This window comes from Macrobrachium rosenbergii, chromosome 46 (genome assembly GCF_040412425.1).
Source record: "Macrobrachium rosenbergii isolate ZJJX-2024 chromosome 46, ASM4041242v1, whole genome shotgun sequence".
Classification (NCBI taxonomy): Eukaryota; Metazoa; Arthropoda; class Malacostraca; order Decapoda; family Palaemonidae; genus Macrobrachium; species Macrobrachium rosenbergii.
The window spans coordinates 46,754,054-46,779,050 of NC_089786.1; the positions used below are offsets into that span (position 1 = coordinate 46,754,054).

At 41.1% G+C, this 24,997-nt stretch overlaps 2 protein-coding genes across 3 annotated transcripts in view; both read left to right on the top strand.

The window, feature by feature from the left end:
* The first annotated feature begins 3,843 nt into the window (after window positions 1-3,843).
* LOC136830285 (bolA-like protein 2) overlaps window positions 3,844-24,997 on the top strand; it is a 238,959-nt gene continuing 217,805 nt past the window's right edge. Inside the window, exon 1 of one of the 2 annotated variants that reach the window (XM_067089670.1) lies at window positions 3,844-5,103. In XM_067089670.1, the coding sequence (XP_066945771.1) occupies window positions 5,038-5,103 (66 nt within the window). In that variant the 5' untranslated portion in view covers window positions 3,844-5,037. The remainder of the gene's footprint in view (window positions 5,104-24,997) is intronic. The other variant, XR_010850627.1, reaches the window with a different exon arrangement.
* gny (garnysstan) lies at window positions 5,110-23,989 on the top strand. Its single transcript, XM_067089665.1, is given in 3 exon segments — window positions 5,110-5,241; window positions 22,140-22,467; window positions 22,470-23,989. Coding segments are annotated over 2 exon segments (1,461 nt in total). The 5' UTR covers window positions 5,110-5,241; window positions 22,140-22,256; the 3' UTR covers window positions 23,720-23,989.

Genomic DNA, 24,997 nt, shown 5'->3' on the forward strand with positions numbered 1-24,997 from the left:
TTTCGTTATCATCGTTACTACAGAAACTTTGAAAATCGGGTAACAATTTTAATTACTGTATAATATGGATGTCTTTTAATTTTGACAATTTAAGTTACCTTTTTTTATTACACCATTTATTAGAAATATTGAAATACTTTCAGTTGAAATGTCGCGTGTTATTGTTTGATTATAATCAGTAAAACTGAGTGACACCACCATATATTTCAATATCACTTTCTTGATACTCTAAGTGTAATTAAAATTTCTTAACTGCAGTGTTAAGTAGACTATTTAACTTCAGTGTTAATGTTGTTTATGTTCATTATTACACTTTTTTTGTGGTGAATTATTTATAAATTTTTCACCACTTAGTAGTCAAGAGGAATATTTAAAAAAAAGAAAAAAGTTACACAGGAAAGATGTGTTCCAAGTCCGGAACAGAATTACGGGAGTGGAAGAGTACTATTAGTATCAGGAATGTCGTAGTTGTTAGATTAAAACAAAAGATACATTTTGGATACTTTTTGACGGAAGTAGATACGGTTTGCAAATTTCTGGTATCCTTTGGAAAAATTTGTATCCACTGGTAACACTGATTACATGTGTGAATACTATAGGTTCAAAAGCTTCTTAGAAAATAAGAAGGTTACAGTGGTTATATCAAATGTGAAATCAGAATAGAAAAGCCTAACAAAAGGAGTGCCCCAATGCAGCGTTCTGGGTACACTGCTATTTGGCATTTACACAATTGAATTATCTAAAATTCTAAATAAGAACAGGGTTAAAAGTATAAACTGTACGCTGATGATACCCAGTTCTATTTTCCTGTCGAAACGGTAGAAGACACCTTTAGTAAAATTGATGCAATAATGAAAGATATAAAAAAATGGATGCCGGCAAAGAAATTGAAACGTAAAGAAGACAAAACTGAGTGTATGCTATTTGGATCTGACAGTGTACTACGAAAATATGAACACTTCAAAAGAATAACTTATTGGTTCGTCAACAATAAATATTGTAGCAGCAGTGAGGAACTTAGGAGTATTTATTGGTAATAAATTGTCGATGAAGAACCATATATGTTGCATATTACAAAAGCCTGCAACTATCATATTATAAACATTGCATTTATTAGAAAATACCTAAACGAAGATACTCTGAAAACAGCAATTTGCAACCAAATATTTCCGAGGCTTGACTACTGCAACGTTATCTACTACGGTCTCCCTAACTACCTACTAAGAAAATTTCAAGGACAAAATAGAGCCGCCAGGTTAATAAAAGGACTACGTTCCCGTGACAGAACTCCAGTACTAATTGAGCTACATAGGCTTCCAGTAAAAGCTAGAATAGAATATAAAACACTACTTACAGTCTTGAAAGCACTAAAATATGATGAACCAACATATCCGAGAAACTGCTTAAGCTTCTTCAGACCCGAAATGAATATTGTAATCAGACATGCAAGTGAAGCACATATACACAGTAGGTTATTTGAACCTACAACAAATTGCAAGTCAGGCGAGAGAGCATTTGTACACTGCGCACCAAGACTATACATCAAATTACCGCCTGAAGTGAAGAGCATACAAAAAGAATGCAAATTTAAAGAGGAACTAAAGACTCTCCTATTCTGCAGGAGCTACGATACTGACAAGAAAACACTGAAAGACGATTGTAAAATATAAGAAGCACCGTATTATGAAAACGTACAAGAGAGGGAATTATCCCTGTGGAGGGCTGTACACAGGGGCGTCATTTCAGATTTTTGTTTTGTTGGGGGTTGCAAAGACTGTTTGGTCAGCGAAGCGAGCCTAATCAGCTGAGTTTCTTTTTTTTTTTTTTTTAGCTATTTTATGTGTTTTTGAAGCCACATGAGCAAGGTATTTCAGCAAAAATTATATACTCCCACTACTATATGTTTTATCTCATCATCACTGGTAGCTAGTAGACAGACAAAGATCAAGAAACATAATATTTCTGAGAAATTTTATATATTTATGATTGCACATTTAAAAAGAAAACATGCTGTTACTTCTTGGGGCTTGGGGTGAGGGGGCCAAGTTGAGGCTTTGGGGGGGGGGGCAGCTCAGGTCTGGGGGCAAGTTGAGTCTTGAGGGGGCAGTTGACCGCCCAGCCTCCCCCCCAACAAATGACACCCCTGGCTGTACATAAAACCAAACAAAGTGAAGTGAAGTCTTTGAGGTGCTCCACCGTTAGGTATAGGGCCTCGGTCTATCTAGAGACCGTGGACAGATCACACAACCTCTGCCCCCTTACAATAAGTGAATGCCAAAGTCGTACTGGCGTAGAAACTCCTGAAAGATTAGACTAGCAAAAAAAAAAAAACACTTACCGTGTCGTTTATTGGTAATGTATTTTCTTTCTTTCGGTTTATTTCCTTTCAAGGAAGAATCATAAACTCTTTCTGAGCTGTGTGCATTAATCGATTTCAGTTTTGAATGCAATGTAGACACAAAGAAAATATATGACACACACAAGTAACACAACAACGATAAGAAATATTCAAATTGGCTCTTGTGCACTGGGTGAGGGCTATAGTATTTCGCATATCGTTGCATCTGTTAGCAGTCGACCTCCTACACTCCGTCTGTCCATGGCTGGGCCATCAAAGTTACGAGCACAGCTATCCTGCTGATGCAGATTAGCCCGCTTTTGAGCACCAATCCTGGAAAACTGAAAGACGCAAGAAACCACTTAAAAAATATATCCATTATCAGTACTGTAATGACAATCAACATTGCTATCAGTTGTGTAATAAAGAAAATCAAGATATTTAACATCATTTTTTTAAATACAGTACTGATATGTGATATTCTTGACCGGATATAGTATTTAACGATGAAAGACTATAGGGTGATGAAAAGTTAACTCTCGCAAGAAAGTTCTGTTCGTGACTGACTCGCAAACAAGTGTCAAAAGACTCGGAACTTTCAAAATGGCCGGCAAAGGAACCTTTACTTAATCAGGCTCAGGATCTCCAGTGAGTAGGCCTATTCTATTGCCTCTCCTGAGGTTTTCTTGCGACTACTCTAATACATCTGTTTACTTTTAGGCATTGTTTCTGTTTTATTTGTGATACAGATTTAATACATATTTATCATACTACAAATTATAAACATCTGACACGCATGTGTGTTCAATCATTTCTAACTCAACTTTAACCTCAAAGTAATATTCACGGTACAAGTTAGATACTGAGTCATCTTCAACAGAATTTTATTAGAATTCACGAATAAATCACTGCGTAAGATTAAACCTTCACGAATTTCCAATATATGCAGTACAACGTGTGACACTGCCACCCATGAATGTCAAGCAATCATCAGTATCCTGTACTGATTATGAAGCGCAATGCACATGAATTGATTAATTTCTTTTAGAAGTAAATGAACATGAAAAGCAAAAAGAATATTGCTTTGACTTGTGACTACTACTTTTAGGAGGAGACTTGTCATAGAGTTTGTTAGCAGTTTCAAAGCTCCACAGAAATGATTGGAATAGGAAAAAGTGTAGCCAACGATCAGTTATATAGCTTAGTAAGTGCCAATTTCCCCTACTCCCCTCTAGAGCTTTGTTTCTCAGGTATTAAAGTCCTCCATTGAATGGGGCTGCACTAGGAGCAAAAGACCATGATGGCATATAGCTAGTTCAGTCTCGGCAACCATAATTTTTTGGTATAGGCCTATTCATTACACTGACCTCTAGACTGCGTAATTTTCTCAGGAACGATAGGTATACATAAAGGTGAAAAGAGAGCAATGTCAGCTACACTCACGAGTTTTCAAAATCTTTTTGTCTAAAAAATAGACCAGCTGATCGAGTGTGACTCACGACCTGGTCTCTTTAAGCTTTCGTTTATCGTAAAAATCTTGGTTTTGGCAATTAATGCATCCCATTTCTCTTTGAAAAAAATGTTTGTCAAGGCATATCGATGTCATATTTTAAGGAAAGCCTTACACAAAGATTCCCTGCAACCGTTACACCGATGTTTCATTTTGAGTTGTCATTGTCCATTGGTCTCATTTAGTGTCGCCATCTGTTTCCTTGTATGGAAACAAAACACGTTCCTAAACAATTAGTGTCTAAATCGGTAAAAGGACGTGTTGGTATTTTCTTTGTTAAAAATCGACCAAATCTTTTGGATAGAGTTTCATTGTCAGACCGTGATTCATGTCCGCATAGCACGATAGATCGTACTAGATTTATGTACACTTTTTCCTTAGTATAATTTCGGTGTAATAAATCTTCAGATCTAATTCAACTTGACAACTGCTGATTTGCATTTTTAAACTTTCACTGAATTCCATCAACTCAAGAGGAACCGGTAATGATTATCTTTGCTCCTGATCATTTGAAAGATTCCTCATATTTCATAAATTATCAATATCAATACAGTCGTAACATGACCAGTAACATAAAATGTTCTCTGTAACCTGTCAATACAAACATAAAATGTTCTGTAACCTGTCAATATCAGTACAGTTCTGCTATAAAATGTTCCGTAACCTGTCAATATTAGTACAGTACTCTTATAAAATGTTCCGTAACCTGTCAATATCAGTACAGTTCTGCTATAAAATGTTCCGTAACCTGTCAATACCAGTACAGTTCTGCTATAAAATGTTCCGTAACCTGTCAATATTAGTACAGTACTCTTATAAAATGTTCCGTAACCTGTCAATATCAGTACAGTTCTGCTATAAAATGTTCCGTAACCTGTCAATATCAGTACTGTTCAATAGTTGTCATAAAATGTTCCGTAATCTGTTAATCCAATCATAAAACGTTCCGTAACCTGTCAATGTCAATACAATCAAACAGTGTTCCGTCACCTGCCAATGTCCGCACAGTCATAAAATGTTCCGTAACCTGTCAACGTCAACACAATCAGACAATGTCCCGTAACCCCCGAGTTCCGTCGCTGTCAGGGACATTCGCCAGAGTGACATCGCCGCCGTCTGAAGTTGTTGTTGTCGCTTGTCCCTCTCGTCCGTCGCTGTGTCTCGAAGAAATTAAAACAAACCTGGAGTTATGTCGCAGTATACGGAGGCCTATATCAGAGAAAAGCTGACCAAGGAACTAGAGGCTGTCCATGTCGTAAGTACGCTGTCGTTTTCTGAAGTCAAGTAACTCGAGTAACGTGACTTATTGAGCCTTGCATGCGGTGGCATTTCTTCGCCAGCTTTGATCTCGACGGTGTCTTCGGGGAACGTCTTGAAGCTTCGCAGCTTGAGCGTAAGTTGTTAAAAGCTGATTGTGGAATTTTCGGTGTCTATTTTATTCGAGTGTGAGTGTTACGGACGGTGTATTGTTTTAATGTAGCAGACAGTCTTTGTATACCAGTTGACAGGCCAAGTTAGGTTCGCATACGTTAGCAATTGCCGGTGCATGTCAGCGCAAGGCTGCGTTGGTGTCAATGTAGGTTGACAGTTTGGTCTGAACTGGTCAAATTGTTGTTGTTGTTGTTTTGGGGGCGGGTGATGAAAAGTGGAAAGTATGTAAAAGTCTAGATAAAATTTCCCTTTAAACCATTAACACATTTTGGTGATAGAAATTCATTTCTCGCTATAATGTGGTTCGGATTCCACAATAAGCTGTAGGTCCCGTTGCTAAGTAAGTAATTGGTTCTTAGCTACGTAAAATGAGTCTGATCCTTCGGGCCAGCCCTAGGAGAGCTGTCAATCAGCTCAGTGGTCTGGTAAAACTAAGCTATACTTAACTTTTGGACTTAGAAATAGGCTAGCCCATAAAATTCCTATGATTTAATGTGTGCTTTTGATGTTGGTTCCGTTCCCAGATGACCTAACCAACCTCACCCAACCTAACATAGGCCCTGAGGGGGCAGTGCCGTCATTACATCTCGCGTGCACTGTAGGCATTACTTGAGGTTCTTTTAAGCACCCCTTCAGCCAGAAGCTGCAACCCCCTACATTCATTTTAATGTACCTCCTTCCTATCTGCTTTGGTAAAACTTTACTTTAGTTGCGCTGCCTGATTCCCGCCAGTCGTCAACCAGGACAGGTTCGTCATACATAAATAGACATGGCCTCTCCTACGATGCCAGGTCCTGACCTAACCAGATCTTACCTATCTAACCTAACTTGGAGCGATGTGCCCTGGACCCCCCAAAAAGGCAGTAACCTGTTCCATTCAGCAGGTGGGAAACAGGTGGCGCAAAAAAAGTAAAGTTTTTCCTTCTCTTGCATCTTCCTCTTCACCATATCCTAACAAATGTTTCATAGTGCAACTGCGAGATTTTCCTCTTGTTACAACTTTTAAGACCTTTTTACTCTCAGTTTATCTTTCAGCACTGAATGACCTCATAGGTCCCATCTTTTAGCCTTTGGCCCAAATTCCATATTCCATTTCATACCATTCTTAACTTAACTTAAGGGTATGAGGTCCTTACCCTGGTGCATGGTATTAGTTTGGGAACATCCCTTAAACTTATGCTAATGTGAATGAGAGCCCACGCTCACTCTGTGGTCCCCAAGGTGTAGGGTTTAAGGGTAGGGTCCACAGTTGCTAAAAGCACTCATATGTAAATGAAACGAACATCTGAAACATTCAAAACACACATTTAAACATAGGAAAATTGTATTTTCAAGTCCAAAATGCTTTAAGGGTTTAAAGTAAAATAAAAGCTAAAGTTTCATTGTGAAACAAACTGGTTTGGTTTTATTTATAATAAGCTTTGGTATGATTTTGTTGTGAATTTGGTGTAGAAGGACTAGCCTACTGGTATGCCCTTAATTTATTCATTTGGTAAATCTGCAGAAGTGCTCCACTCGTCTGTCAAATTTCTTTTATTCCAGTTCTTCATTAGTTTCTCATCTCTTTTATTTTCATGGCCTTCCCACTGATTTTTATCCTGCTGCAGTAAACCCCCGGTATTCATGGGGGATGCCCCCTTCCCTTCGCAAATAGCTAAAATCTGCGAATACTTAAAACCCCTCTAAAAACATTTAGAACTTCCTATTTTGATAGTCCCTACACAAAAAACCTAAAAATGCTTATACATGAGTATTTTAATAGTTTTATCACAAAAAGTGCATTTAGTCATGAAAATGATATGAAAATACAGTAATTAGTGAATATTTCTCAGTGAAAAATACCGCGAATGGGCGAATTGTCCGCGAATTATGTATATACATGTTCCTTAGAGAAATGTGCGAATAGGTGAGTCCGCGAATCGTGAGAACGCGAATACGGGGGGATTACTGTACCTGTGCACCTAGGAGGCTGCTTTTCCAGCTAAATGTTACTTTGTTTCCCCTTATTAAATGCCCAATATGACATCATCTTGTTCAGCAATGACCTTTTTTGTAATATAACCTTTCTGCTGACATACTATCAGAATCTCCATGTAATTTATTTTTCCGTAGCGGAAAACTGGCCTGACTTAATACACATTGTAGATTTGTATAATAGGATGCCTTTATTTCTAAGAAATCAAATCTTCATTTAACCTGTTATGTTTTAGTTTTCTGTAAAATAAAATTATTGAGATGACTTTGTGTGTCTGTCGGCACTTTTTCTGTCTGCCCTCAGATCTTAAAAACTACTGAAGCTAGAGGGCTGCAAATTGGTATGTTGATCATCCACCTCCAATCATCAAACATACCAAATTGCAGCCCTCTAGCCTCAAAGTTTTTATATTATATAAGATTAAGGTTAGCCATGGATCGTGCGTCTGGCACCGCTAGAGTTGCCAGCTGCTGACGCATCTTCACTTGACCACATCTGGGGAGCAGTTGAGCGCTGCACAGTCATGGCTGAGAGTTTCATACTGCAGCACATCAAGAGTTTCGTACATCTTTGTATGCTGTACAGAAAACTCGATTGCGCCAAAGAAACTTTGGCTCATTTATAGGCAGTACCTGGTTAATGGTGACCCGGTTTTACGGTGCCTGTCTAGCGACGAAAATCTGCAATTTCATTATAATGACTTACCAAAGCACTGTAAAAGCTTTTATCTCTTTAAAATTGACACGTCCGAGATATAAATTTTCAAACTTTGTTTGGAACGCTGATATAATTGGCGGGAGACCCAATCCCACCAGATGCCGGTGGGGGTGGTGTGTCAGGCGACATACCCATGAACCCAGGTCAGTTTCATTCTCGGGCGTATTGGGAATGCATCTTGCGCGTCCGTCTGCCTCAAACTGTTTGGTTTCCTTTGTCTCCTTGCGCTTAGTTGTGGCGTCTCTCCTTGGTGAAGTACTCAATTTCCTGTTTATTAATCTAGCTAGCCTAGTATAGAGGGATGAATAAATTTGTTTGTATTTAGCATTTCCCAACGTTTTGTGAGAGAGAGAGAGAGAGAGAGCGAGTGAGTGTAATTGTCGTTAGTGAGTGCTTCGGTTGTTGGAAGAGGGATGAGAGTCGTTAGTTTGTTTACGGTGCTGTCTGTCTGTGCAAATGTCGAGGGAGTTTTTTTTTTTCGGTTTTGAGGGAGTCTTGAGCTGAGTTCTGTGCAAGGTGGACATTGATGGTGGATTATTGTATGTTCCGTGAGTCGAGTGTTTTCTGTTGGATGTCATTGTTGTCTGTGCATGTCTCTCTTTCTTTTTGCTCGTTTTTTTTGGTTGAAAGTCTGTTTTTCGGTTTTGTTTGTGTAATTTTGTCTACTGTGTTGGCGACCGTGGACACCTTCATCCATCTCCCAGCAACCGAGGATCAGAGTGAGTATTGTATGGGTTATATGTTCTGTGTATCTGTGTTGTGTATTGTTTTTGTGTTTTTTTAAATTCCGCCACATTATATTTGGCGCCCAATGTGGGGCAGCTGGTGTTGCAGCTGCAATTGAGATTGGTGGCTAGTAGGTGACTGAGAGGAGAATGGGAGGCTGAGGGGTGAGAATGAGGAGTTGAGGAGTCAGTTGGAGGAGATGGGGGAATGCTAAGGAGTGCAAAAGAAGAAATGAAAGGGGAGATGAAAGAGTCAGAAGAGAGAATGGAAGAGAGGATGGATAAAAAGTTGGAGGGAATGATGAAAAGTGTGGAAGAAATGGTGAAAGGTATGTTCAAGGGTGTTTTTGGAGAAGGGGCTGTTGGAGGCAGGTCCTCTGGAACGTGAAGGGCAAGAGAGAAAAGAAAAGGAGGAAGAAGTGAATGGAAGCGTGAGTGATGAAAGTGATGTGGAAATAGGAAGTAAGAAACGAGAAATGAGAGGCAGGGTAAGGAAAAGGGGAATGAAAAGCAAAGGGGAAGGAACAGAGGGAAAGTAAGGATAAGTCAGGGGAAGAAAAAGGAAGAAGGGAAAAGGAAAGGAAACTGGTAAGAAGGGCAAGGAAGTGGGAAAGGCAGGAAAGAAGGGAGAGGGTGAAGATACTAGTGATAGTGAGGTGGATGGAGGTGAATGGATAAAAGTGGATAAAAGAGGAAGAAGAAGGGTGTAATGAGTAAGATGAATGTAAGTGCGGAAGTGGACTCTTTGTATTCGGAAGAGGGTATGAAAGGACAGAGTGAAAGTAGCGAAAGTGAGAGAAAGTGAGAAAGAAGTGAGAAAGGCTATGTATGTGAGGGAGGTACCCCGGTGTGGAAGGTATGATGAGTATGGAAGGAGGGATGTGCATGATTTCTTTAGGGAGTATGAAAGGTTTTGTCAGGATAAGTATGGGGAGAGTAAGAGAGTGTGGGCAATGAGAATTAGGAGAATATTTGACTGGGTTTTTGCTTGATATGTATAGGGTTACTATGAGTGTGGGAGATGTTGAGTATGACAAGGTGAAAGCTAGACTAGTTGAGCAAGCGAGGCGTATGAAAGCGAGTGTTAAGTATAAGAGGAAGAATGAATTTGATGAGGCAAGAATGAATGCTGGGGAAACCTTGTCACTGTATGCTTGTAGGCTGGAGACGTTGGCAAGGAAGAAGTTTGGGGATGATGGATAGATGAATGTAAGGAGTTAGTAATGGAAGTTGTTAGGGACAGTGCCAGATGGAGTTAGAGAATTTGTGAACTTGAAGCGGAAGGAGAAGAAAAGATGGACGAGTGAAAGGTTGACTTGGGGAGAAATTTTGGAAATTGTAGAAGATTATGAGCTTGACAGGGTTATAAAGAGAGCAGAAGTGTAAGTGTAAGGGCTGGGGTAGATGAGAGAGTGCCAGAGTTTGGAAGCTTTAGGGATGCAGTGTTGAGGGGCCCAATGAGAATGGCCGATAGTGTAATAGATAGGAGTGTAAGAGCAAGTAATGTGGAGGTGCCAGTGAGGATGAATGGTGGGTTTGTAAGGAACAACGGGTTGGGCGGGTTAGGGATAGTAGTGTACAAAGGGAAGGTCGGTGAGTGGAAGTCGAGCGAAGTGTTTTAGATTATGGAAAGGAAGGACATACAAAGAATGAGTGTAGGTGGGCTTTGGGAGCGTGTTTGGTGTGGGCAATCGGGACATTTGGTAAGTGAGTGTCACGAAAGATAGGGGTTAAATGCTACAGGTGCGGACAGGTGGGTCATAATGCTAATGGTTGTAGGGGTACCCGAGTGAATGTAATATGTGGCAACTGTGGTAAGAATGGGCATTATGCGAGAATGTGTTCAGAACCGAGAGCGAAGTGTGTCGAATGTGGAATGGAAGGGCATGTATCAAGTGTATGTAGACAAAAGAGGGTGACTGTGACAGCGAATTCGGGAAACTGAGTGTGAAGGGGGTTCAAATGGGTGGATCCTCCAGGATGCAACGCACGTACGTGAGGGGTTGTTGCATGAGGGTCAGCAATTTGTTTTGATAGAGTATGGTAGGAAACGTAAGAAAGGGAAGAACGTAAGTGAAAGGAATGATCGTAAGTTGTGTGATAGGGGTGTGAGTGCCAAAGTGAAAATGAGTGATAAAGCGTGTAATACGGATGAATGGGATGGTATGAATAGAACGTTATAGCATATGCGGGTTTGATATAACTGAGTTGACTGAACGTGTAGGGGTGAGTGAACGGTTGGAGGTGAGCGAAAGTGTAAGAGTAAGAGAGCGTAGCAGTGATAGACGAGTGATTGAAAGCATGAATGAATCGTTGCAAGAATTGGAAAGGTCAATGGCGAATGGGATGGGTTAGTTGAAGAATTGGGGAGGTATTTTGGGAACGAGTTAGAGGGTATAGATGAGATTGTGGATGAAATTGAGAGTGGTAATAGTGAAGAAGATAGCGTGAATCTGAGAGAGAATGGAGGAGAAAATGTAAACCTGAATGTTGCTGGAAGAGAGAGCGAGTCTGAGAGAATGATTGCGTGCCCGTGAATGCGTTCTAAAGGACCTGCTAGTGAGCATCTGTGGGTGTTGCGTAAGGCGATTTGAATGCAGTGTGAAAGGTGTTGGTTGGGAAATGCTAAAAGTGGGGAGAATTATAGAGGGATGAATAAATTTGTTTGTATTTAGCATTTCCCAACATTTTGTGAGAGAGAGAGAGAGAGAGAGAGCGAGTGAGTGTAATTGTCGTTGGTGAGTGCTTCGGTTGTTGGAAGAGGGGTGAGGTCATTAGTTTGTTTACGGTGCTGTCTGTCTGTGCAAATGTCGAGGGAGTTTTTTTTTTTCGGTTTTGAGGAAGTCTTGAGCTGAGTTCTGTGCAAGGTGGACATTGATGGTGGATTATTGTATGTTCTGTGAGTCAAGTGTTTTCTGTTGGATGTCATTGTTGTCTGTGCATGTGTCTGTTTCTTTTGCTCGTTTTTTTGGTTGAAAGTCTGTTTTTCAGTTTTGTTTGTGTAATTTTGTCTACTGTGTTGGCGACCGTGGACACCTTCATCCATCTCCCAGCAACCGAGGATCAGAGTGAGTATTGTATGTGGTTATATGTTCTGTGTATCTGTGTGTATTGTTTTTGTGTTTTTTAAATTCCGCCACATTATCTCTGTGAATTGGTAGCTATGTCGGATTCAAGTTTCTCGGGATCCAGGGTTTGCGCAGGGAATTTGTGCTCCGCCAAACTAGTTAAACTTAAGTACGACCGCCATTCATTGTGTACAGCATGTAGGGGTCAAGAGTGTTCCCAGGAGAACACATGCAGTGAATGTATGGGATGGAGTCAGGAGCTTTGGCAAATGTACAGTTCCCATCAGGTAAAGCTGGTTAGGGATAGGGATAGGAAAGCCTTTCAGCGTAAGGAAGCTAGGCTATCTTCTTCTTCGGTGGTGGCATCGGCGTCATCTCCTCTACCGGCTGTTCCTTCCTCCTCTCCTACCCCCTCCTCTACCGCTGCTCTTTCCCCCTCTCATATTCCCCCCTCTTCTTCACCAGCTTCCCAGTATGTTTTCCCTAAAGCCAAGCCCAGCCTCGAGGCTGATAAATCAGAATTCGTTCTTTTCAGGAATCAAATGGAAGCGCAAATGAACGGTTTCATGGAGTTGGTCTTAAGTTTAGTGCGCTCGCACCGTAGTCTGGGCGTTAGCGTCGGTGATGATGTCAGTGTTGGTGTTGGTGATAACAGTGTGGTTGTTTGCGATCGTGTTTCAGGCGAGTCTGCTCGTTTTTCTGAATCTTTTGAGCAAAGGCTACTGTCCCGCTCGCCTTCTGAGGCTAGAAGACAGTCCGGCGCTGGCGAAAAGGTCAGAAATTATTGCCCACGAGCAGGCTCGTCCTCTAAAGGCACAGGAAAGCCTTAGTCCTGGTGGCAAAAGTAGTAAGCTTGACTAGCCTTGAAGCGTCGAAAAGCTTCAGGGAGACGTGAAAGTGATTCTCGCAAGGCCCCCGGAGGTTGGGGGCTTCAGCAAAGTGTTTCTCCATCGACGCGTCGATCTTCTCGCCATTGCCGACATCGCAGGATGGTGTCCCCAGAAGCTTTTGTCGAGGCGGTCGCAGTCGAAGCGGCACTACCTAAGGTTAAGTTCTTCAGGTGAGAGTAGCAGCAGTTCATCTTCAGCCTCTTCATATTCCAGCTCTTCGGATCCCCCACCCTCCTCGTCATCGCAAGTGGGATCAGACCTCTCGGCCCTTAAAGAGGCAATCTTCGGATAATTCCTGCCCTAGGGTTACTAAACTCTTCAAGAAAAGGACAGCCAGCCCTATACCTGGTTGCTCAGCGTGGGGATCCGATCAAGAAGATACATTTCAGATGCTTCCTCCCAGGTCACCTAGGGCAGTCAAGAGGCCTAGCCCTCTCCAGGAAGTTCCGCCGCAAGTGCCCGGGCCTCTTACTCCTCCTTCTACACACGAAGTGTCTGCTCCTTTGGCTATGTCCTCGCCCTCCCAGGAGTCTATTCTGTTGGAAGAGAAGCTAGAAAAGGTAGTCTGCAAAGTCCTCGGTATTCCTGAGGATAAAGAAGTCGTTTCTCCTCAACTCCTGGACGGTCTGGGCACGGAACTGATTCTTTTTGGTGAAGAGGAAGGTCCAGGTGAATCAGGGCCTTCCTCCCAGTACGCTTCTCTACTCAGCTTTCTGCTGCAGTCATACCCTCAACATTTTCAGCCGACAGCCCCCTCTTCTCCGACTTCTACGTTGCGTCTGGGAAAGAAACGTCCTGCCACTTCCCTTCCCAAGTTGGTACTCTCTACCGCCTCCAAGAAAGCATTAAAAGAGGTAGAGGCGTGGTTGGAAGCTAAGAGGTCCTCGGGTAAGTCGTCGTTTTTGTGCCCTCCTTCAAAGCTGTCGAAAAGGAGGCAAAATTATTACAGCACAGGAGCTTCTCCTTCACTGGGATCCGCAATTTCAGCACAAGGGACTTGGCTCCCTTGTGGACCCCTCAAGATGCATTTCATTCGAGGCAGCCAAGACCTTCTTTTCTGCCCTAGATGTAGAACATTTTTCCAAGAACCTCTTCAAGCTCCTAGAGATTGTCAGCTTTATTGATTGGTCAATGGGAGCTATTTTTAAACAGGTGGAGCAAGCTAATGTCGCAGAAGACGTCTTGGAGAGAATCACGGGGTTCCTTTCCTGCGCCGATATTGCTGTCCATGATGCGGCAGACGAAATTTCCTCCCTCTTCGCCATGGCCACTCTGAAGAAGAGGGAAATTGGTGCTCTTTCTTATCTAAGGCTGTGACTCCTTCGCAGAGAACGGCATTGATGTTTGCACCCTTTGACAAGGAGGGCATTTTCCCAGAAGCAGTAGTGAAAGACGTCCTGTCAGCCATGGATAAGAGGCCATCGTCACACATCCTGTCAATGTCTTCCACCAAACCGAGGCCTGCTCCCGCTCCTTTGACCAAGATGGTATCTCCTCTTAACAGACAGTCGTTTCGTAACTCCAGGTCCAAACCTTACTCAAGGTCCCGCTCCAACTCTAGGGGTCACAAGTTCTCCTCGAAGCCACAAGGTCGTCATGCCAGTAAGTAGGAACCCTGTCCTCCATGCGCTGGTGGGGGCCAGACTCAGCCTCTTTTGGGAGGAATGGAGAGACAGAGGTGCAGATCAGTGGGTGGTGCAAGTGCTCCAGCTAGGCTACCGCCTTCCGTTCGCCCAATCTCCTCCTCTCTCCAATTCTCCCATTTCCTTGACAGCATACTCAGGAGGCTCAGTCAAGTTTTCGGCCCTAGAGACAGAAGTCCAGTCTCTCTTAGGGAAAACGGTCATCGAAGAAGTACAGGATGGTCAACCCCAGGTTTCTACAACCGCCTGTTTGTAGTCCCCAAGTCATCAGGGGTTGGAGGCCAGTTCTCGACGTAAGTGCTCTCAATCTGTACTTAGTGAAACCAAGTTTTCCATGGGAACGAACCGCTCCGTTCTTTCAGGCACTAACTCGAGGGGATTGGATGGTGACCCTCGACATGGAAGATGCCTATTTCCACATTCCAGTACATCAAGACTCCAGGAGGTATCTTCGGTTTGTTTTCAAGGACAGAGTTTACCAGTTCAGGGCCCTCTGCTTCGGCCTGTCGACAGCCCCGCAGGTGTTCACCAGGATTCTCGCCCCGGTAGGTCATTGGCTCCACCTGGAGGGAGTTCGGATCTCCTTGTACCTCGACGACTGGCTACTCCGTTCATCATCAAGGGACCGCTGCATGGAGGACCTTCACAGAACCCTAAGGTTAGCTCGAGACTTAGGGATTCTGATAAACACGGAAAAGTCGAGCTTAATTCCTTCACAGAGGATTCTTTATTTGGGGATGACTCTGGACAGTCTAGCTTTTCGGGCTTTTCTGTCCCCCAAAAGGGTCTCCTCCTGCCTTCAGACGGTGGAGAAGTTTCTCCTCCTGGACAGTTGCTCCGCCCGTCAGTGGATGGCTCTCCTGGGAACTCTGTCGCCAGGGGAACAATTTGTAAAAGTTAGGCCGTCTGCACATGAGACCCTTACAGTTTTTCCTCAGGGGCTCTTGGGACAGAAGGACCAAACGGACTCCACGGTCTTCAACATTGCCCCGACGTCAAGGGGCATCTTCTCTGGTGGAAATTGCCGGAAAGACTTGCGGAGGGTCTAGATCTCCTCCCAAGGCAACCATCTCTGCAGATGTTCTCAGACGCGTCCAATGTTGGGTGGGGAGCACATCTAGCCAACCTCAGGACGTCAGGAGTTTGGTCGGACGAACAGAAGAAGCTCCACATCAACGTCAAGGAACTGTTGGCCATTCACCTCGCTCTCCAGGACTTTTCGACCCATGTCTCAGGCCAAGCAGTCTCTGTTCACGCCGACAACTCGACGGCTCTAGCCTACATCCGAAACAGGGAGGTACCCATTCCTTCTCCCTGTTCAAAGCTGCGAGGGACCTTCTTCTGTGGGCGGACAGCAACAGGGTGGCCCTGTTCCTCGGTTTGCACAGGAAAGCTGAACGTCCTGGCGGACCAACTCAGCCGTCGGAACCAGACTCTCCCTACGGAGTGGACCCTGCACCCACAAGTGTGCCTAGATCTGTGGAATCTGTGGGGCACTCCCATAATAGATCTCTTCGCTACCTCCAAGAACCATCGTCTCCCAGTGTTCTGCTCACCAGTTCCAGACCCACTGACTCACTTGGTGGACGCCATGCTCCTAGACTGGACGAACCTGTTTGCCTATGCCTTCCCTCCTTTCGCTCATCAGGCAAGTGATAAACAAAGTGAAATTCCATCAGAATGTCGAACTGATCCTCGTTGCCCGTTCTGGCCAAGGAAGGAGTGGTTCCCGGACCTGCTAGATCTCCTGATAGACTTCCCAAGGCTTCTCCCTCAAAGGAAGTCGCTTCTCAGACAACCCCACCTAATGAAGTTCCACCAGGGATTGTCCACTCTCGCTCTGACAGGCTTCAGACTGTCAGGAAGAAGCTCATCAGAGCGCGAGGTTTTTCAAGCAAGGCTGCAGAGGCTATTGCGAGGTGCAGAAGGGACTCCTCTAGCAAATTATACCAATCCAAGTGGACAGTCTTCAGGAACTGGTGTAGAAAAAATAGTATCTCTTCTTCTTCAACGTCTATAACTCAACTTGCCGATTTTTCATTTACCTGAGGGATTCAAGAAAATTGATGCCATCAACCATCAAGGGTTACAGAGCTATGCTGTCCTCCGTCTTCTACCATAAGGGTTAGACCTATCAAATAACTGAGACTTGTCAGACCTCCTCAAGTCCTTAGACACAGCTAAGACCCCAAAACCTGCCCTTGCCTGGAATTTAGATGTAGTTTTGAGGTGGTTGATGTCTCCAAGGTACGAACCTTTAGAAGATCTTTCTCTTAAGGTGCGTCCAGACGATTCAATTTTTTGGTTCAATTTTGCGCATGCCTTTGACGGTTTCCACAGCAGGCCATTGACAAGCAGGCCTTTACGCATGCGGTTTTTCTCCCTTGAAATCACTGAGGCACACAGAAGCGAAAGGCTTCCCACCGGTGCTGGGAGTCACGTGCGCTTTTCCGAACCTTTTTTCCCCAAGAGAGTTATTGTGTAGTGAAATCTACTGAAAATGTCACTTGAGAGTAAGGAATTAACTCTAACACCATTGAAGACTACCAAAAACACGACCTTCTTTGGAAAGCTGATTTGAAAGATTCAAATAAGTTACTGAGAAGATGCCCTTCAAAAACTAAGTGAAAAATATTATAGATGTAACAGCTGTCAAAAATAAGATCAAAAGTCTAAGATTGTACATTCTAAAGAACATGAAAAAACTGTAAAGCAAAAAATCAGTGGTAGTGGCTTAGATGAGAAATACATTTCGAACTGGTTTGCAATCACAAGCATTTACTCTTTTAAAGGATACTAACGTCCCTCTTCATACCAAGGACAGCATTGGTGAACAAGTCAATTCTGAACAAGTAAGTATATCTTTGATATTCATAATTATAAAGTAGAATGGACTGAAAGTGCATGCTTATTATATGCATAAACCTGGGTAAGCCTAGGCTTATACTTATTAACATGGGAAGCGAAAACTATTTTTGTTTATATTTTGTTTATCCTGGGAATAAATATATCTTCAGTATACATTATTTCTAAATAGAATAATGGATTACTGAAAAACATACAATACCTTGTATTATAAGCTTTTAGTGTTAAACTACAATGGTTAAAGAAACTAGATATATGAATATTCATATTAATCTAGTTTCTTTGACAATGTGAGTTTAACCACTAACAGAACAATGGATGATTATTATTGGCCAGAGCGAGGTGAAGCCTAACTTATTAACATGGAAAGAAAAAATCTGTTCACGTATATTTATTTTGATTGGGAAAAAGTATATCCTTATCATACATAATTATAAAGTACAGTAGAATAATCGGTCATTATTGTAGGTCTAAGCTATAGCAAGAGCAAACTTCATAAAGGTAACCAAAAAGCAATTGTTATTCACATATATTTGTGTTGCCAAGGAACAGATCCTCTCTCTGACAGGAAATACTCTACAAATTCATTTCTGATTCTTTGGGCTTCTAAAGGTGGTCTTCTTGCAATAATAGAAAGGGGCTGTAACCCTGTTTCGGAGCTTGTTACATTCCTCCATGATCCTAATATTACTTCTCCAGTACTTGCATCCTCAGTATCAAACGTGCCAAAAGGCATAGATATTTCTAGAGGTGGTCTGTTTTCTGAGAAAGTTATGCAGATGAACACAACAAAAAGTCATGTTATCACATTTTCCACTTTTAAATCAACTGGTTTCAAATACTCTGAACACTGATGACATCAAACCAAAAGTATTCTCCACATTTCTACCTAGCTCTCGAAAGCCTATAGTTAAATGTCCTCTTCGGAGAACCCTTCCTCAGATCTATAGGAAATGGTTTCATAATGTTGTGAGATAAAGGAAAGGCGTCATCTGCTACCAGTACATAAGGTATAGGCAATGTTCTTCCTGGTAAAGCTTTTGGCTCAGGCAAATTTAATTCATTCTTCAACATTTTTTTGACTGAACTCTGTGCATGCTTAAATACTCCTCCATCTGATATTCTGCCCTGACAGCCAACATTGCAATAAAGGAAACAATAATTTGCATCAACAACACCTAGTAGTACAATGCTGAAAGTTCCTCTGTTGTTATAATATGTGCTTCGCTGTTGTACAGACACTGAAGAACTACATGCTTTCCTGCTTATCAATCCAATCAAATTTGGGAAGTTCCATTTCCAATCAAATTCTAGGCAATAATTTTCCATTCTTCTTCATTGATAGGCAACTGAAATAAATAGAAAAACATAAAACGTTAATATCTTTTTTTCAGGTGGACGGTTACATAGAGGTTACAGACGATGAAGATACTAGAGAAATTAACTCACCCTCTCCCATCCCTAGCACTAGTGCTTTTGTAAAACCAACGAATGATATCATAACAAACAAAAGAAGAAAGTCCAAGCAACATGTTAGTGATGAAAGAGAAGAGGAGGCATACCAGTTTATGAAATCTGTTAATGCTAATATGAAAACTGTTGATGAATACTCGGTTTTCGGAGACTTGGTAGGTCACAAAATTAGAAAGCTGCTAGTGAACGTCTCCGTAATATAGCTCAACATCGAATTAGTAACCTTTGTTCGAGTTAGAAATGTCTCATGAAATTAGTGGTAATTATTGCTCTTCAGATTCGTCATCTGTAATTCACATTTCGCGGCCAAATACTCCTGAACCACCTCCATCATCATCATCATCATCATCACAACTTCAAGCTATACATTGCGCTCATGATGTTGGTGCTTTAAGTGAATTTTTGTCTCTTGGTAAATGAAAAGTTATTGATGACAGGATATGCAATTATTTTCAAGTAATGATAGATGCCTCTTTGATAAAGGAAAGTATCTTAATATAACAAATTCATGTGCATAAAACTTGCCTTCTTAAATAAATGTTTCTTAGATATTTGTATCAGTAGCCTACATACAACTTTTACTTATACTTTTATTCTTGAGTTCTTTGTGATTTAAATGAATTTATATTTTTTTAATAAATGAACAGTTTTGATGAAAGGATATTGTTAATTTATTTTTTATGCAATTATTTACAAGTAGGTCTAATGATACATGTTGTCTCTTTGATAAAGAAAAGTACTGTATATTGTTATAACATATTCATGTGAATTCATAATGACTTCTAAAATAAATATTACTTGAATATTTTTTTATCAGTACATACCTTTATGTAATCATTTAATGCTTCATTTATACTTCTCATAGTTTCCAAGACAATGTCCGATATGCTTTGTTTGGATACTTTAAACAAGAAACTTAAGCTGGCATACGAGTCTCCGTTGCTAAATAACGAGTGTTATAGCTAATCTGATTTCAGCAGGAGTAGCTTCTCTCACGACAGTATTCTTTTTTTAGAGATTAGAGGTCTGATTTTTTCCAGGATTATGGTAAAGTCCTCCAGTGACATTCTAGTGAAATTCCTGAACAAAATATCGCCATCACACTGTAACTCACGCAAAAATGGTGTTTTTGTTCTGTTTATAATATTCCTTCATCCATATTCTTTTTGTTGTTTTTTCGTCTCTTTTATTAGCCTTATTAATAATGATGTAAGCGGCACAAATTCTCCTGTCATCTGAAACAAGTGGATCCAGCGACATGTCTAAACTAAAAAGGCAACGTGTGGACAGTAAAAGGCATGCGTTAAGTTCCTCATTCCTCTTTCAACTTGAACGCATGCAATTTTATTCAAAAAGGCATACGCTTAGCGCATGGAAAAAAGTATCGATCTGGACGCACCTTTAGGGAGGTCGGTTGTGATATCAGGACCTGTTTGCGTTAGGTCCCAGTCTGGTAGCTGGCTTGGTTTTAGGGGAACCCACTAGGGGTTAGGTTCTTTATCCTTCCTTCCCCATGTGGTTTTATGGTTGCTGAGTTAATGGGAAGCTATGGTGCTCAGTTCACCTGGGTACCCTCCATTCTAGATGAGCTGCTGAGGGTATAGAGAAGGGGATGTATTTAACTAGTTTTAGGTTAGGCGGTGAGGCCTGTTTTTCAGTCTGGTTGCTTTCCAATTGCTGAGGGCAAGAGCAAAGGAAAGTCACCCCTTGTCTTAGACATGCGGTGTACTTCCTGACTGCTTGGGTTGTTATGGAGTTTGAGTAGCTAGCAGTGCTTGTAATGCCTCTGCAGGTAATGGAGCTTCAACCAGCAGCAGTACCTCCTGCAAAGCCCATCTACCAGGTAAGGTGACTCAAACCTTTTTGTTGGTAGGGATCCTTAAGATGCCCATGGTTAGAGTTTGTCCCTTTCTTTTTGTTTTTTTAATGTGTAACCTTTCAATAACTGATACCTCATCCCCTGCCCTTCCACCTTAAATGTGGAATCAGCTTTTACAGTGTTCATTGGTAAGTCATTATAATGAAAATGACATTTTATGATAAAATGATGTTTCATTATATAAATAAAACACTGTAACAAGGCCTCCTCCTCCCCCGCAGATAAAAATCAATCTCAGGTTTTCACTAATTGTGTATGCCGAGAATGAAACTGACCTGGGTTCATGGGTATGTCGCACTCACCACCCCCACTGGCATCCGTAGGGGTTGGGTCTCCTGCCAATTATATCAGTGTTCCAAACAAGTTTGAAAATTTATATCTCGGTCGTGTCGATTTTAAGAGATAAAAGCTTTTACAGTGTTTTGGTAAGTATAATGAAACATAATTTTATCATAAAAATGTCATTTTTATGCATAATGCCACAGCTAAACCTGCTAGAACCAGAGAATCCTCCTCCTCGGATGACATTATGGAAACTGTGGAACCGATGCAAATTGTAACGATATATCGGAATGGTGTAGGGGCAGCGACGTTTAGATGGCTTGCAACGATTTTTATCTGATCAGTTATATCGTTCAGATAAACAGTTACGTCTAGGGCCGACCTTAATCCCCATCTAATTCTTCGTCTCGGTGGTTTGTCAGATGCTTTTGTGGGCTGCACAGATATGTATTACAATAAAATATGTACCTTTTGACATGGTTATTCTGTATTTGTCTCATAGTAAATGTTTACAGAGATCAAAGCACTGTCATATATAGTTGTCATAAATTACAGTGGTGAAACTGCATATCCAGAGCTGGATTTGGTGTTTGGTAAATTATGATCACAATAGACTGCTAGTTTTTGAAGGAGTAGCTATTGCTTTTAAGCATTACTATGCAAAGCTTAGAATGTTTAAGGATTATAAAAAACACAGTGATTCTGTTTACAGACAATGCTAATGCATTTAGAAATGAACATCATTTGAATTCATGCAATTTAAAAAAAAAAATGGTTAGCAAACATACAGTCAGGCTGAGACACAGATTCTGTGGCATTTTACTAGAATGAATGAAGTCTTTCTTCAGGATTTGTTTGCATTCAGTACTCATGAAAGTAGCAACTTAATCTTATGGGGTAATGATGTACTTTCTGCATTTGTTATCCAGTGTGGGCTCATATTTAGTTGAAGCGCTCCAGTATCATTTGTATTTTGGTATCATCCTTCCGCGGACCAAGTGCCTTGGTAGGAAAATGTTGGCCGTATTTTATGTCAATTTAGGAGCAGGAAGAATTTATTTTTATGCCCACTGCTTATTTACAGCTCATTTTGTTTCATTGGCAAGGCTTATCTGATATCTTGAGAAGTCTTTGGTTTTAATTGTGTTCTTTTTTGTATGTCCTATTGGCTATAACCCTTCAGATTATGAGATGGTAATCTCTTTATATTTATACTGCTTTTATAATTGTGTTTGGCAGGTTTTCTGTGCCATTGCCTGGGTAAAGGTTTAAGCAGTTTGAAGCAGCTTGTATACCTTGACAAAAGGTTAGAAACAGACCACTGATTTTTGTTTGTTTTCTAGGCCTGAGACTGCTGATGCCTGTGCACTGCAATCAAACTAAGGGTCCAAGCAACTTCAGGAAATTCTGTTGCGTGATCTTTCCGTCATTCCCGTCTGCAAATCACGAATAACTTTGCCATGGCTTACGCAGCGATGATATCCTTGCTCAGCATGTTGTTGCGTTGGTGCGTGTCGTTGTACCCTTATTCAGGAGCTGGGAAGCCGCCAATGTTTGGGGACTATGAAGCACAGAGACACTGGCAGGAGGTGACTGTGAATTTGCCTGTTAAAGAATGGTATATGAATTCCACCAACAATGACCTATTGTATTGGGGTTTAGATTACCCACCCTGACTGCCTATCATAGTTACCTTTGCGGTCTTGTTGCTAAGTTAATCGACCCTAGCTTTGTCGAACTTCACACTTCTCGAGGCTTTGAGAGTTATGAGCACAAGTTGTTTATGAGGTACACTGTGTTTGTTGCTGATTTGCTGGTCTATTTCCCCGCTGCCTACATGTTCTACAGGGCGATGTCCTCTTGCCAACCCAAAGGAAAAAAGGGAAAATTAGAGTTTTTGGCTTTGCTCTTGTACCCTGGCTTAATTCTCATCGACTACGGTCATTTTCAGTACAATAATGCTTCTCTTGGTTTTTTCATTGCAGCAGTGTCTTGTTTTGTGGTTAATTACGACTGTCTCGGGTCATTCTTCTTCTGCCTAGCACTCAATTACAAACAGATGGAATTGTATCATGCACTGCCAATATTTTTCTACTTGCTGGGAAAATGTTACAGACAGGGAACCTTTGTAAGATTTGTCTCTAAGCTCGTCAAAATTGGGTTGACTGTCATCACAACATTTGCTCTGATTTGGTTTCCATTCTTGTCTGATACTCGGGTATTATTACAAGTACTACACAGACTGTTCCCCGTTGACCGTGGCATATACGAAGACAAAGTGGCAAGCGTGTGGTGTAGCCTCTCGGTCATAATTAAAATGAAAGCAGCTGTTGACAACACAAACATGGCACTAATTTGTATGCTCTCAACAATTGTTTGTATGATTCCATCTAGTTTGCACCTTGTCATCAATCCGACACAGAAGAACCTGAGGTTTTCTTTAGTGAATGGAGCTCTGGTGTTTTTCCTCTTCAGCTTTCATGTCCACGAGAAGAGCATTTTATTGGCAACAATACCAGCCTGTCTGATCTTTAGCGAAGAGGTGTTCATGGTCACTTGGTTCTTCATGGTATCTGTGTTCAGCATGTTGCCCCTCTTGATCAAGGATGGACTTACTGTTCCAGCGTTCTCCACAACCATGTTTTTGTACATCGTGTTGGCCTCGATGCAAAGCAAGCATCCGAAAGCCAATGTGTTTTGGGTGTGGATGACTAGAAGTTTTTACTTATCAATGTTTGGATTCAGTTTTCTCTCTGTGGTGTCGCTTACACTTCCTCCACCTCCGAGGTTACCCGACTTGTACCCAGTACTTTTATCTGTCTATGCTTGTGCACATTTTTGTTTGTTTTGCTTGTACTTTCATTACTGTCAGTTCATGACTCCTCAAGACCGACAGGAGAAGATAAAAGTTAAGATACATTAGATAGGTGATTAGGTTTTGTTTGTTTTTAAGTCTTGGGGGATGCAAGATCTTGCATTTGGTTGCATTTATGTGATTAAATGTTCAAAAGCAGTGGTTACTTACGTATCATGTAGAATTAGAGATAAGATTTTTAAAAGATATACACTATATATAAATATATGTTTTAATGAATTTATAAATATTTTTGTAGTCGATCACATTTGTATCTCACAGAATGTTTATGAATTGCTTGTATGCTTCTCATATGTTGATTAAAGGAATTTAAGTACATGAGTTGTATTCTTTGCTGAGCACAAGTTATGTCCAAAGGTAAACACTATGATTGCCTACACTAAAATACTTGTATGGTTTATGAGATAATTCCTACCAACAATTTTTTTTTTTACGAAAATTATTTGCTGTTCAGTATTTAAAGAATGATGAGGCCATAGAAATATCAGTGTTAACTGTCTGAGAGCAAATGGGTGGTGGGTGCAGGAGGTCTAACTTGTGGGGTTATGTGCTGGAAACTTGGTCTGGTCAGATCGTATGTTATTATGGTTATTATTATTCAAAAGATAAACCCTATTCATGTGGAACAAGCCTACAGAGGCCATTATCTTGAAATTCAAGCTTCCAAAGAATATGGTGTATGGAGAAACAAATCCAGGGTTATATTGGGTACATTTATTTAAAGATAAACTTCTACAGAGCTTTCTGGAAACTCTTTGATTCTCGAAAACTCTCTCTAGAGATTTATTTTTAAATATGTGCACCCATACATAACTGTGGATTTGTTTCTTCATTTCAAGACTCATGCTACTCTGAATATTTTTTTAAATGTTTTGATTTGAAAGAAACTACAGAAGGTAATTGAAAATACTGTACATAAGTACTAGGTGAATTGTTTTAGGGTAGAAATGAATTGCATCTTTGCTTCAACTTTGAGGTTCTAATTGCGCAACATCCTCAGGGAGACTTTTCTACAGTCCAGCAATGAGTAATGAAAGAGTATTGAAGATATTCATCAGATTAGAGACCACTTCATGTAAGAAATTGACCAAGAGTGGTTTTTCCCCTGTCTTTTGTTTCTGGAATTCTGGAATAATTTGTATGCCTTAAACTTTCTGCTCCCATCTGATAATATTGTTATACAAAGAGGTATTGAAGAGGATGTAGAAGGTAAGGCTGAGAAAAATTATTAAAATCAGGGAATGTTAGTTTGGTTTTACATTGGAGGGGTCAGCAAGTGATTCAGTCTGTAAAGAGGCAAACAAAGGAAAGTAACTCGTAAAGAAA